General features: G+C 52.4%; 1 protein-coding gene across 9 annotated transcripts in view; it reads left to right on the top strand.

The window, feature by feature from the left end:
• The window catches only part of ttll5 (tubulin tyrosine ligase-like family, member 5), a 595,921-nt gene that overhangs the window by 198,935 nt on the left and 384,612 nt on the right, over positions 1-12,374 (top strand). For all 9 annotated transcript variants that reach the window (XR_011593158.1, XM_070879712.1, XM_070879709.1 and 6 more), the window contains 5 exons: positions 41-368; positions 508-628; positions 3,630-3,776; positions 9,912-10,006; positions 11,590-11,723. Coding sequence is in view for 8 of the 9 variants with exons in the window: in XM_070879712.1 (XP_070735813.1) it covers positions 41-368; positions 508-628; positions 3,630-3,776; positions 9,912-10,006; positions 11,590-11,723 (825 nt within the window). In the remaining variant the exon portion in view is untranslated. The remainder of the gene's footprint in view (positions 1-40; positions 369-507; positions 629-3,629; positions 3,777-9,911; positions 10,007-11,589; positions 11,724-12,374) is intronic.

The following is a 12,374-nucleotide window of genomic DNA, read 5'->3' as shown; positions in this document are numbered from 1 at the left end:
CCCAGTTGTAGCTTTAATCTCTGTTTCTTTCCCATTCCAGGATCCTCACAGAAAGTCCCAGTTGCTTCAGCAAGTGGTGCAGAGTGTGAGGACGAGGAGGAGTGTGGGGAGGAGGAAACGTCAGAGGGGGAAGCAGAAACTGCTGCACCCACTGCCAATGCCCAAGCTGTGGTTCAGGCACCGATGTCACAAAGGTTGAGAGCCAATAGTGAGGGTCAGCAGGGAGCCACAGATCTCCGCGAGCGACAGGTTGTCTGTCAGCGGGCGCTGGGTCAGGGGCATGCGTGGACACAAACCAAAGGAGAGCAATGTGACGAGCAACCAAGGGCTAACCTCCTCACGATGTTACAGCAAGGGGGCACTCTCAGGTGGGTGCTACATACTAGCAATGTGTGCATTACCTGGGCTCTATTGACCCTGAAAACAGTGCTCAAAGTGTTAAATGTTCACCTCATTGCTGATGTTCCTGCTGCTAATGAAATGCACCCCTTCCATTTGTTTCCACAGCAAAGTGCAGGCTCGCTTGGCCTTTTCCGCCTATCTGCACCGCGTGCAGCTCCGCCTGCTGAGGGAGCGTCCCGGCCGGAGTAAAACCACCAGCAATACTGACCGGGAAGACGAACAAATGGTAAACACCAGCTAGAGTTTTAATTTGGAGGCTGATAGGGAAAGCGGTCGGGAAACCCAGGAGAACAGGGGCGGTCGGAAGGCCAGGGAGCGTCAGCATGGTCGGGGTCAGATCGTTGGGGAGGAGTTCAGGGGCTGGAGGTGGGGGGGGGGGGGGGGGTGTCAGAGGCCTCGGGGTGGTGGGGGGGGGGGGGTCAGAGGCCTCGGGGTGGTGGTGGGGGTGGGTCAGAGGCCTCGGGGTGGTGGGGGTGGGTCAGAGGCCTCGGGGTGGGGGGGGGGGGGTCAGAGGCCTCGAGGTGGTGGGGGGGGGGGTCAGAGGCCTCGGGGTGGTGGGGGGGGGGTCAGAGGCCTCAGGGTGGGGGGGGGTGGGTCAGAGGCCTCAGGGTGGGGGGGGGTGGGGGTGGGTCAGAGGCCTCGGGGTGGTGGGGGTGGGTCAGAGGCCTCGGGGTGGGTGGGGGTCGGTCAGACGCCTCAGGGTGGGGGGGGGTGGGTCAGAGGCCTCGGGGTGGGGGGGGGGGGGTCAGAGGCCTCGGGGTGGGGGGGGGGGGGTCAGAGGCCTCGGGGTGGTGGTGGGGGGGGTCAGAGGCCTCGGGGTGGTGGGGGGGGGGGTCAGAGGCCTCAGGGTGGGGGGGGGGGGGGTCAGAGGCCTCGGGGTGGGGGGGGGGGGTCAGAGGCCTCGGTGTGGTGGGGGGGGGGTCAGAGGCCTCGGGGTGGTGGGGGGGGGTCAGAGGCCTCGGGGTGGTGGGGGGCAGGTCAGAGGCCTCGGGGTGGGGGGGGGGGGTCAGAGGCCTCGGGGTGGTGGGGGGGGGGGGTCAGAGGCCTCGGGGTGGTGGGGGGCAGGTCAGAGGCCTCGGGGTGGGGGGGGGGTCAGAGGCCTCGGGGTGGTGGGGGGCAGGTCAGAGGCCTCGGGGTGGGGGGGGGGGTCAGAGGCCTCGGGGTGGTGGGGGGGGGGGGGGGTCAGAGGCCTCGGGGTGGTGGGGGGGGGGGGGTCAGAGGCCTCGGGGTGGTGGGGGGGGTGGGTCAGAGGCCTCGGGGTGGTGGGGGGGGGGGGTGGGTCAGAGGCCTCGGGGTGGTGGGGGGGGGGGTCAGAGGCCTCGGGGTGGTGGGGGGGGTGGGTCAGAGGCCTCGGGGTGGTGGGCGGGGTGGGTCAGAGGCCTCGGGTGGTGGGGGGGGTGGGTCAGAGGCCTCGGGGTGGTGGGGGGGGTGGGTCAGAGGCCTCGGGGTGGTGGGGGGGGTGGGTCAGAGGCCTCGGGGTGGTGGGGGGGGGGGTCAGAGGCCTCGGGGTGGTGGGGAGGGGGGTCAGAGGCCTCGGGGTGGTGGGGGGGGGTGGGTCAGAGGCCTCAGGGTGGTGGGGGGGGTGGGTCAGAGGCCTCAGGGTGGTGGGGGGGGTGGGTCAGAGGCCTCGGGGTGGTGGGGGGGGTGGGTCAGAGGCCTCGGGGTGGTGGGGGGGGGGTGGGTCAGAGGCCTCGGGGTGGTGGGGGGGGGGGTCAGAGGCCTCGGGGTGGTGTGGGGGGTGGGTCAGAGGCTTCGGGGTGGTGGGCGGGGTGGGTCAGAGGCCTCGGGGTGGTGGGGGGGGGGGGGTCAGAGGCCTCGGGGTGGTGGGGGGGGGTGGTCAGAGGCCTCGGGGTGGTGGGGGGGGGTGGGTCAGAGGCCTCAGGGTGGTGGGGGGGGTGGGTCAGAGGCCTCAGGGTGGTGGGGGGGAAGGTCAGACAATGACTATCTCCAACAAGCGAGAGTCTAACCACCGACCCTTAACATTCAACGGCATTACCATCACCGAATCCCCCACCATCAACATCCTGGGGGTCAGCATTGACCAGAAACTTAACTGGACCAGCCACATAAATACTGTGGCTACAAGAGCAGGTCAGAGGCTGGGTATTCTGCGGCGAGTGTCTCACCTCCTGACTCCCCAAAGCCTTTCCACCATCTACAAGTCAGGAGGTGATGGAATACTCCCCACTTGCCTGGATGGTGCAGCTCCAACAACACTCAAGAAGCTCGACACCATCCAGGACAAAGCAGCCGCTTGATTGGCCCCCCATCCACCACCTTCAACATTCACTCCCTCCACCACCGGCGCCCCCTGGCTGCAGTGTGCACCATCTACAAGATGCACTGCAGCAACTCGCCAAGGCTTCTTCGGCAGCACCTCCCAAACCCGCGACCTCTACCCCCTAGAAGGACAAGGGCAGCAGGCGCATGGGAACACCACCACCTCCACGTTCCCCTCCCAGTCACACACCATCCTGACTTGGAAATATATCGGCCGTTCCTTCATCGTCGCTGGGTCACAATCCTGGAACTCCCTCCCTAACAGCACTGTGGGAGCACCTTCACCACACGGACTGCAGCGGTTCAAGGCGGCGGCTCACCACCACCTTCTCAAGGGGCAATTAGGGATGGGCAATAAATGCCGGCCTTGCCAGCGACACCCACATCCCAGGAACGATTTTTAAAAACCTGAGCCACTGTTTGTGCTGCTATAAACAACGGCTGTGGAGGGGAAAAAAGGAAAGACTTGCATATCTGTAGCGTCTTTCACGACCTCAGGAAGTCCCAGAGCGTTTACAGCAGGAAAACGAGCTGTGTTTTGGATGAACAACAGACTCGAATGATCCAAGGACACAATTCATCCAGTAGGTGGTAGATATTTGTTGATGGAATGAGATCTTGAAACTAATAGTGCTGTTATGCGTTCTACTGCTCTGGTTACTATGATTGATTCTCATTCAGGAATATCAACTGTTTTGTTGGGTGGGACTTTTTCTGATGGTGTACGGGGAAATCACAAGTTTTTCTGGGACAATGTGTGCAGGAAAGATCTGGTGCAGATCCCAGCACACTCTGATTCAGGGTTTGGAACCCAAGAGGCGTTTGGGGAGGTAGTGTTGGCAGTGAGGCCCCTTCAGCGGTGGTTAAAGATGGCGAGTAATGTGTTCCCTGGAGGGTGATTGAGGCCTGGATGTGAATGACAGCCCTGAATTGTGTTTTTCTGACAGGAGCTGGTGATCAGGTTCCTGAGGCGAGCTGCCAGTAATCTCCAGCAGTCGGTGACGATGTCGCTGCCCAGCCGTCGGCTCCCGGTCTCTGAGCGGCGACACATCCTGGCACAGCAGCTGGGGGTCTTCATCCGCTGCTACAGTACGGTAAGGGGCGCGCTGGTTACAGCCAGGCCAATCAGGTTGCAGCAACTTGACTTGCATTGCCTTTCGGATAGAAGTTTGAGGGGTGATTTAATCAACGCCTTGAAAATCTTTGAGGAGTTCAGTAGGGTAGAGATGTATAAGTTATTCCCTGTGGTGGGGGGAGAGTCCAGAACATTGGGCATAGCCTTAAAATTAGAGCCAGGCTGTTCAGGAGTTATATCGGGAAACACTTTCACACAGTGGGTAATGCAAATCGGGAACCCTTTCCAACAAAAGGCTATGGATGCTGGAGGTCAATGGAAGCTTTCAAGACTGAGAATCCTATGTTGAGGAATCGGGAAGACATTGGAAGCCGTGGTATGGAAGGTGACACACTCTCTGTGTTCGGTATACATCTTTTATTTCTTGGATTTGTTGAATCTGTCTCCTATTGTCTCTGGATACGGTCACTTTTGCTATTTAACCACCTCCTATTTTCCATTTAAGAACGTTACAAGTCACTCTCTTTCTTTTGTGTTTGTGTATGTATATTCCATCTTCTTTTTCTGTCTTCTGTTCCTTTTTAAATGCTAAACTGTTCCCTCTCGTCAGGTACCGTACCCCGGCACTTTAAATCTGCCATCATCACCCTGTGACGAACAAACCCTTGACCCCACTGACCTCGCAAACTATCGCCCCATCTCCAACTTCCCTTTCCTCTCCAAAGTCCTTGAACGTGCTGTCGCCTCCCAAACCCGTGCCCATCTTTCCCGCAACTCCCTATCTTAAACCTCTCCAATCAGGTTCCCGCCCGGTCACAGCACTGAAACGCGCTTATCAAAGTCACAAATGACATCCTATGTGACTATGACTGTAGTAAACTATCTCTCCTCATCCTTCTCAACTCTCTCCAGCCTTTGACATTGTTGACCACACCATCACTCTCCAAGGTCTCTCCTACGTGGTCCAGCTGGATGGGACTGCCCTCGCCTGGTTCCATTCCGATCTATCCAGTTGTATCACCTGCAAGGGCTTCCCTTCCTGTTCCCACAGTTACCTCTGGTGTCCCCCAAGGATCTATCTTTGGCCCCTCCTATTTCTCATCTACTTGCTGCCCCTCGACGACATAATCCGGAAACATGTCAGGTTCCACATTTACGTTGGCGCCGCCCAGCCCCTCCTTTCTCTGTGACCTCCTGCAACCCTACGGGATCTCTGCGCTCCTCCAATACTGGCCTCTTGTGCATCCCCCGCTTTCCATTGCACCACCATTGCTGGCCGTGCCTTCAGCTGCCTGGGTCCCAAGCTCTGGAATTCCCTCACTAAACCCCTCTGCCTCTCTACACCTCTCTCCTCCTTGAAGATGCTGCTTTGGCCCAGCTTTTGATCACCTGCCCTAATCAATGTTCCCGTTCAGCTGCTTGGCCCGCGCAGTGCAGTCCGCTCGCCGGTTTTTAAAAGAGATTGATAGATTTTTGTTGGGTAAGGATATCGAGAGATATGGAGCTAAGTCGGGTAAATGGAGTTGAGGTGACATGATCTAATTGAATGGCGGAACAGGCCCAAGGATCTGAATGGCCTCCTCCTGTGCCTATGTTCTTGCAGTGTCAGCTGTCAATTTAATAAACATTTTTACATCAATTTGGAAGTAACGTGCCAAGTAAGCAAAAAATACAGAAAAGCAATGCAGCTGGTAGAATTCCCCAGACACTGTGCTTGTGGCATATTATGCCCAGCTTCAGATGGATAGGTGGATGTGGTATATTTGGACTTCCCAGAAGGCATTTGACAAGGTGCCACATAAAAGGTTACTGCACCAAATAAAAGTTCACGGGATTGGGGGTAATATATTAGCTTGGATAGAGGATTGGCTAACTAACAGAGAACAGAGAGTCGGGATAAATGGTTCATTCTCTGGTTGGTAACTAGTGGGGTGCCGCAGGGATCAGTGCTGGGACCCCAACTATTTACAATCTATATTAACGACTTGGAAGAAGGGACTGAGTGTAACGTAGCCAAGTTTGCTGACGATACAAAGGTGGGAGGAAAAGCAATGTGTGAGGAGGACACACAAAATCTGCAAAAGGACATAGACAGGCTAAGTGAGTGGGCACAAAATTTGGCAGATGGAGCGTAATGTTGGAAAGTGTGAGGTCATGCACTTTGGCAGAAAAAAATCATAGAGCAAGTTATTATTTAAATGGAGAAAGATTGCAAAGTGCTGCAGTACTGTGGAACCTGGGGGTATTCATTGGATATATTCAAGGGGAGTTAGATATGGCCCTTATGGCTAAAGGGATCAAGGGGTATTGGGAGAAAGCAGGAAAGAGGTACTGAGGGAATGATCAGTCATGATCTTATTGAATGGCGGTGCAGGCTCGAAGGGCCGAATGGCCTACTCCTGCACCTATTTTCTATCTTTCTATGTACTTGTGCATGAAACACAAAAGGTTAATATGCAGGTACAGCAAATGATCAGGAAGGCCAATGAAATCTTGGCCTTTATTGCAAAAGGGATGAAATATAAAAGCAGGGCAGTCTTGCTACAGTTGTACAGGGTATTGGTGAGGCCACACCTGGAATACTGCGTGCAGTTTTGGTTTCCATATTTACGAAAGGATATACTTGCATTGGAGGCAATTCAGAGAAGGTTGACTCCAGAGATGAGGGGGTTGACTTATGACGAAAGGTTGAGTAGTTTGGGCTTCTACTCGCTGGAATTCAGAAGAATGAGAGGTGATCTTATTGAAACGTATAAGATTATGAGGGGGCTTGACAAGGTGGATGCAGAGAGGATGTTTCCACTGATGGGGGAGACTAGAACTAGAGGGCATGGTCTTGGAAACACAGATAGGTGCAGGAGTAGGTCATTTGGCACTTCGAGCCTGCACCACCATTCAATAAGATCATGGCTGATCATTCACCTCAGTACCCCTTTCCTGCTTTCTCTCCATACTCCTTGATCCCTTTAGCCGTCAGGGCCATATCTAACTCCCCCTTGAAATATATCTAATGAACTGGCATCAACAACTCTCTGCGGCAGAGAATTCCAGAGGTTAACAACTCGCTGAGTGAAGAAGTTTCTCCTCATCTCGGTCCTAAATAGCTTACCCCTTATCCTTAGACTGTGACCCCTGGTTCTGGACTTCCCCAACATCGGGAACACTCTTCCTGCATCTAACCTGTCCAGTCCTGTCAGAATTCTATATGTTTCTATGAGATCCCCTCTCATTCTTTTAAACTTCAGTGATTACAGGCCCAGTCGATCCAGTCTCTCCTCATACATCAGTCCCGCCATCTTAGAATAAGGGGCCGCCCATTTAAAACTGAGATGAGGAGAAATTTCTTCTGAGAGGGTTGTAAATCTGTGGAATTTTCTGCCTCAGAGAGCTGTGGAAGCTGGGACATTGAATAAATTTAGGACAGAAATAGACGTAAACGGTAAGGGATTATTGGGAGCGGGCAAGGAAGTAGAGCTGAGTCCATGATCAGATCAGCCATGATCGTATTGAATGGCGGAGCAGGCTCGAGGGGCCGTATGGCCGACTCCTGCTCCTATTTCTTAGGTTCTTTTGTAATTACAATCCACCCCCCTGGAGTCCCTTCAGGAACCTCCTGGGGTGCTAGACTGTATGTCGCTATTCAAGCATTCTGACCAAAGCTATGCACAGCACACTAGTGAGGTCTGACCAGTGCTTTCTAACCTCTGTGGACATTTCTCAGTGGGCCACGATTCATAACTCCCCTTAATTCAGCTCAAATTGGGACTCCCAGGCAGAGAGCCACACCACAGTTAGTGCAGGAAATGGAATCATGTCACACTGGTGCAGTGTGGGGCACACACTTCTCAGGCACATTCCTGAGGAAGAACGAAGCTCGCTTTACTCCGTCTAACCCGTGAGACTGACGGAATGAAGTGGGACTCGTTCCATGGCACGGTACTCCTGCCTTGATGAGCTCAATATTTACAAAATAAAACCTCAATAAAGCTTCATAAAAAGCCTCCAAACAACATGATTCACTCCTGTATTCTTTCTTTCTTTAATTCTTTCTTTCTTGCTATTTTTCTTCTTTTTTCTTTCTCTCTTTTTCTTTTTTCTCTATCTTTGCTTCTTTTTCTCTGTCTATTTTTCATTCTTTCGCTTTTTCTCTTTCTCTCCTTTCTTTCTCTGTCTTTGTCTCTTTCTTTCAATTTTAAATTATTTTTTTGTTTCTTTCTCTGCACAGTGTCGCTGTGGCTCAGTGGGTAGCACCCTCGCCTCTGAATCAGAAGGCTGTGGGTTCAAGTCCCACTCCAGGGACTGCAGCACAAAAATTTAGGCTGACAGTCCAGGGCAGTGCTGAGGGATTGTTGCACTGTTGGAGGTGCTGTCTTTCGGATGAGACGTTGATGAACTGGGTGGGAAAGCAAGTTGTGAGGAAGACACAAAAAATCTGCAAAGGGATATAGATAGGCCAAGTGAGTGGGCAAAAATTTGGCAGATGTAGTATAATGTGGGAAAATGTGAGGTTATCCACTTTTGCAGGAAAAATGAGAAACCAAATTATTACTTAAACGGAGAAAAACTACAAAGTGCTGCAGTACAGAGGGACCTGGGGGTCCTTGTGCATGAAACACAAAAAGTTAGTTTACAGGTACAGCAAGTAATCAGGAAGGCAAATGGAATGTTGGCCTTTATTGCAAGGGGGATAGAGTATAAAAGCAGAGAAGTCCTGCTATAACTGTACAGGGTATTGTGAGGCCACACCTGGAGTACTGCGTACAGTTTTGGTCTCCTTATTTAAGGAGGGATATACTTGCATTGGAGGCAGTTCAGAGAAGGTTCACTAGGTTGATTCCTGACATGAAAGGGTTGACATGAAGAAAGGTTGAGTAGGTTGGGCCTATAGTCATTGGAGTTCAGAAGAATGAGAGGTGATCTTATTGCTACATATAGATGCAGGTAGATTCAGAGAGGGTGTTTCCCCTCATGGGGGAATCTAGAACTAGGGGACATCATTTCAGAATAAGGGCCTGCCCATTTAAAACTGAGATGAGGAGGAATTTCTTCTCTGAGGGTTGTAAATCTGTGGAATTCTCTGCCCCAGAGAGCTGTGGAGGCTGGGTCATTGAATATATTTAAGGTGGAGATAGACAGATTTTTGAGCGATAAGGGAGTGAAGGGTTATGGGGAGCGGGCAGGGAAGTGGAGCTGAGTCCATGATCAGATCAGCCATGGTCTTATTGAATGGCAGAGAAGGCTCAAGGGGCCAAATGGCCTACTCCTGCTCCTATTTCTTATGTTCTTATTTTCTTGTTAAACCAAGGCCCTGTCTGCTCTCTCAATTGGTTGTAAAAGATCCCATGGCACTATTTCAAAGCAGGGGAGTTATTCCCGGTGTCCTGGCCAATATTTATCAACAGAACAAAAACAGATTATCTGCTCATTATCACAATTCTGTTTGTGGGAGCTTGCTGGGCGCAAATTGGCTGCCGCATTTCCCACATTACAGCAGTGACTGCACTCCAAAAGTGCTTCATTGGCTGTAAAGCGTTTTGGGACGTGTGGTGGTCGTGAAAGGCGCTATAGAAATGCAATTCTTTCTTTGCGCAAGCTGTGGAGTTGAGGGAGCAAGCCAGCCAGTTTCTTGCTCTCCCAGTTGCAGTTAATGATGGAAAGTAAGACTTAAATAAATCTAACAGCTTGTCATGTCTCTCAGACACATCTCAACTGACTTTAAAATACAGTTACAGTTGTCATGTGGCGGAGTGTAGCAGCCATTCTACAATAGCAAAGTCACAAAAACAGCAGTGAGGTGAATGGCCAGTGAGTGTGTTTTTGGAGATCTCCATTGAGCGAGAAATGGTGGCCAAGTCACCCAGAAGGTCCCCTTTTCTTCAAATAATGGGATCTTTAACCCGCCCGCTTGTAAACGTCCCATTCAATAGTGGTACCTCTGACAGAGCAGCATTCACTCAGTACTGGGAGTGTCGGCCTGGGTTTACCTGCTCAAGTCCTGGAGTGCGACTTAACCCACGATGTTCTGTGGATGAAATGGTGTGAGCGGGGGAGAAAATAAGTTGAAAGAAAAGGGGTTTTGGATTGACCTCAAAAGTAAGTGGAGCAGTGGTGCTGCTGAGAACATGTCATACCAATTTCTGAATTTTTAACGCAGGAAACGGATCGAATGATTAAGAGAAGCCAGATGGATCTGAAGCTGGAGACCTGCATCCAACAGGAAGAATTTCAAGTATTTGTCAGTGAGGCCAGGTGAGAGGGATGGAAAATGCATTATACTGAGGCGGATAATGGGGATTTGGAAATGATTGTATCTCCTGATTCACAGGCAGCTCGGCCTGTGGCCTCTGCATGGTGCGAGGGTGATGTCATTCACTGCTACCGTGCTGAGCCCAACGTCAGGTCATTGCTGAGACTCCACTCCAAGACCTTTCTTTTGTTTCTTTTTGGAGAGAGAAGTTTGGAAGAGGTTGGAGAATAAAATGTATTCCTTGGAATTCTGAGACTAAAGCTGATGGGGTGAATGTCTCTGTCTGTCGTGTCTTTGCCTGCGTTCTGAGGCCAGATTGAACCATTCTTAGAACAAGCCAAGGACAAGAAACAGTTATTTGGCCCATCAGCCTTGCCCTTCCAGAACTTTAACTCCCCCGGTCCCACGCGCCCCCCCACCCCTTGTCCCACGCGCACGCCCCCCCCCGGTCGCGCCTCCCCCAGTCCCCCGCGCGCGCCCCCCCCCCCCCGATCGCGCCTGCCCCAGTCCCATGCGCGCCTTTCCACGTGCGCCCCCCCTGGTCCCACGTGCGCTCCCCCCCCTTCCCCCCCCCGGTCCCATGCGCGCCCCCCACCTTCTCCCGAGCCCACGCGCGCCCCCGGTCCCACATCCATCAGCGACAGTTGAGTTATGAGTGGAAGGAGTAAGCTAAAGTTGGATATTGTTGGCATATGTATGAAAGCTGACTCCAGACTTCCTGATAATATCACTGAAGGGGAACATATCGATAAGGATTAAACCGTGAGGCTGATCGAAGGTGACTGGGCGGAGTGGGAGATCCGACTGCTGGGGCAGGTAAGAATGGGCCTATGAGGGAGTTGTCCCACGGAGGGGCAGTGCAGGAGGGGGATAGACCACATTGACAGGCGCACCGAGGTCGAAGAGAACAGATACCGCACTGTGGTCACGGTCACTCTGAAGAGAAAGGACCAGTAACATCTCCCCTATTTCCACACCCATTCCCGGTCTCCTCGAAGAGACCATCCTCTGCTCCTTTAAGCTCCTTGTTTCTACGGGTTAGACAGAAGCTAGACAGAAGATGTTCGAGTGCAGACTTGTGGAGAGGTGTTTCGGGGGTGGAAGGTAACAACACCTCCAGAACCTTCGAGAGGAAGAGGCTGTTGCAGGGTGTGTGCTGGATGTAGTGGGGATGAACTCCAGGGTGGACCATGTAAGGTGCTGAGTACTTTGAGCAGCTTTGAAAGAAGGGGAACAATGGCTGAAGCAAGGCAGCAGTTTGCAACATCGAATGATCGAAAGCTGCAGCACAGGAGGCCGCCATTTGGCCCGTTGTGCTGGTGCCGGGAGGAGGGGTCGTGGAGTAGTCAGGTGCTGAGTTGGGAGAGGGTGAAGGGAGGTCCTCGAGTGGACCTCAGGTGAGAGTTGGTGTGGAGGTGAAGAGACACGACTGGCTTTCCCTCTGTCCTGGTGCCGACTGACCTCTGGGTCTTTGCAGCATTTTCTGTTTTTATTTCAGATTCCAACTCTGCTGAGTTTTTGCTTTTTGCCCGTGCTACGCGGGTACTAAACGAATCGCAAGTAATTGTTAAAAAATGATTTGCAGTGAGACGGATCTGGAGGAACTTCTCACGATCTATACACACAAGAACAAATCAGCCTGCACCTTCCTGGGGACCCAAACCAGGAACGAGAAGCAGAGCGTCAGTACAGAGCAAACCAACGGCAAAACCGCAGAAGGTGGGTATTTTTTAAAAAAAAATATTCGTTACTGGAATGTGGGTCTCGCTGGCAAGGCCCATCCCAAATTGCCCTTGAGAAGGTGTTGGTGAGCTGCCTTCTGGAACCGCTGCGGTTCGATACAACGGAGTGTCACGCTGGGCCATTTTAAAGGACAGTTAAGAATCAATCACATTGCTGTGTGTCTGGAGTCACGTATCGGCCAGACCGGGTAAGGACGGCAGATTTCCTTCCCTAAAGGACATCAGTGAACCAGATGGGTTTTTACAACAATCCGGTAGTTTCATGCTCACCATTACTGATACTAGCTTTTTATTCCAGATTTATTTAATGAACTGAATTTAAATTCCCCAGCTGCCATATCCAAGCTTCTCGATTACTGGTCCAGTAACATAACCACACCGCTACCATTCTCGCTGGAAATAAGAAATATTTACCCTCAGTTAGCAGGCCCTGCACACACCTTACCACCTGTTGTCATGCTTTTGTTACACTTTTGTGTCAGCTTTATCCTTTTACAAATTTCTTCAACCACATTTACAATGGGAATTGCTTGTGGAAACTGAGCAGGCTGTGATTAGCCTGCCCTGCACAGCAACTCCGATGCTTCAACCAAATCTTTGACTCCTAAATTGCCTTAAGTTTTGCTAT

Source organism: Pristiophorus japonicus, chromosome 4 (assembly GCF_044704955.1).
Source record: "Pristiophorus japonicus isolate sPriJap1 chromosome 4, sPriJap1.hap1, whole genome shotgun sequence".
NCBI lineage: Eukaryota > Metazoa > Chordata > Chondrichthyes > Pristiophoridae > Pristiophorus > Pristiophorus japonicus.
The sequence above is the reverse complement of the archived record's forward strand: the minus strand, read 5'-3'. Positions and strand labels throughout refer to the sequence as shown.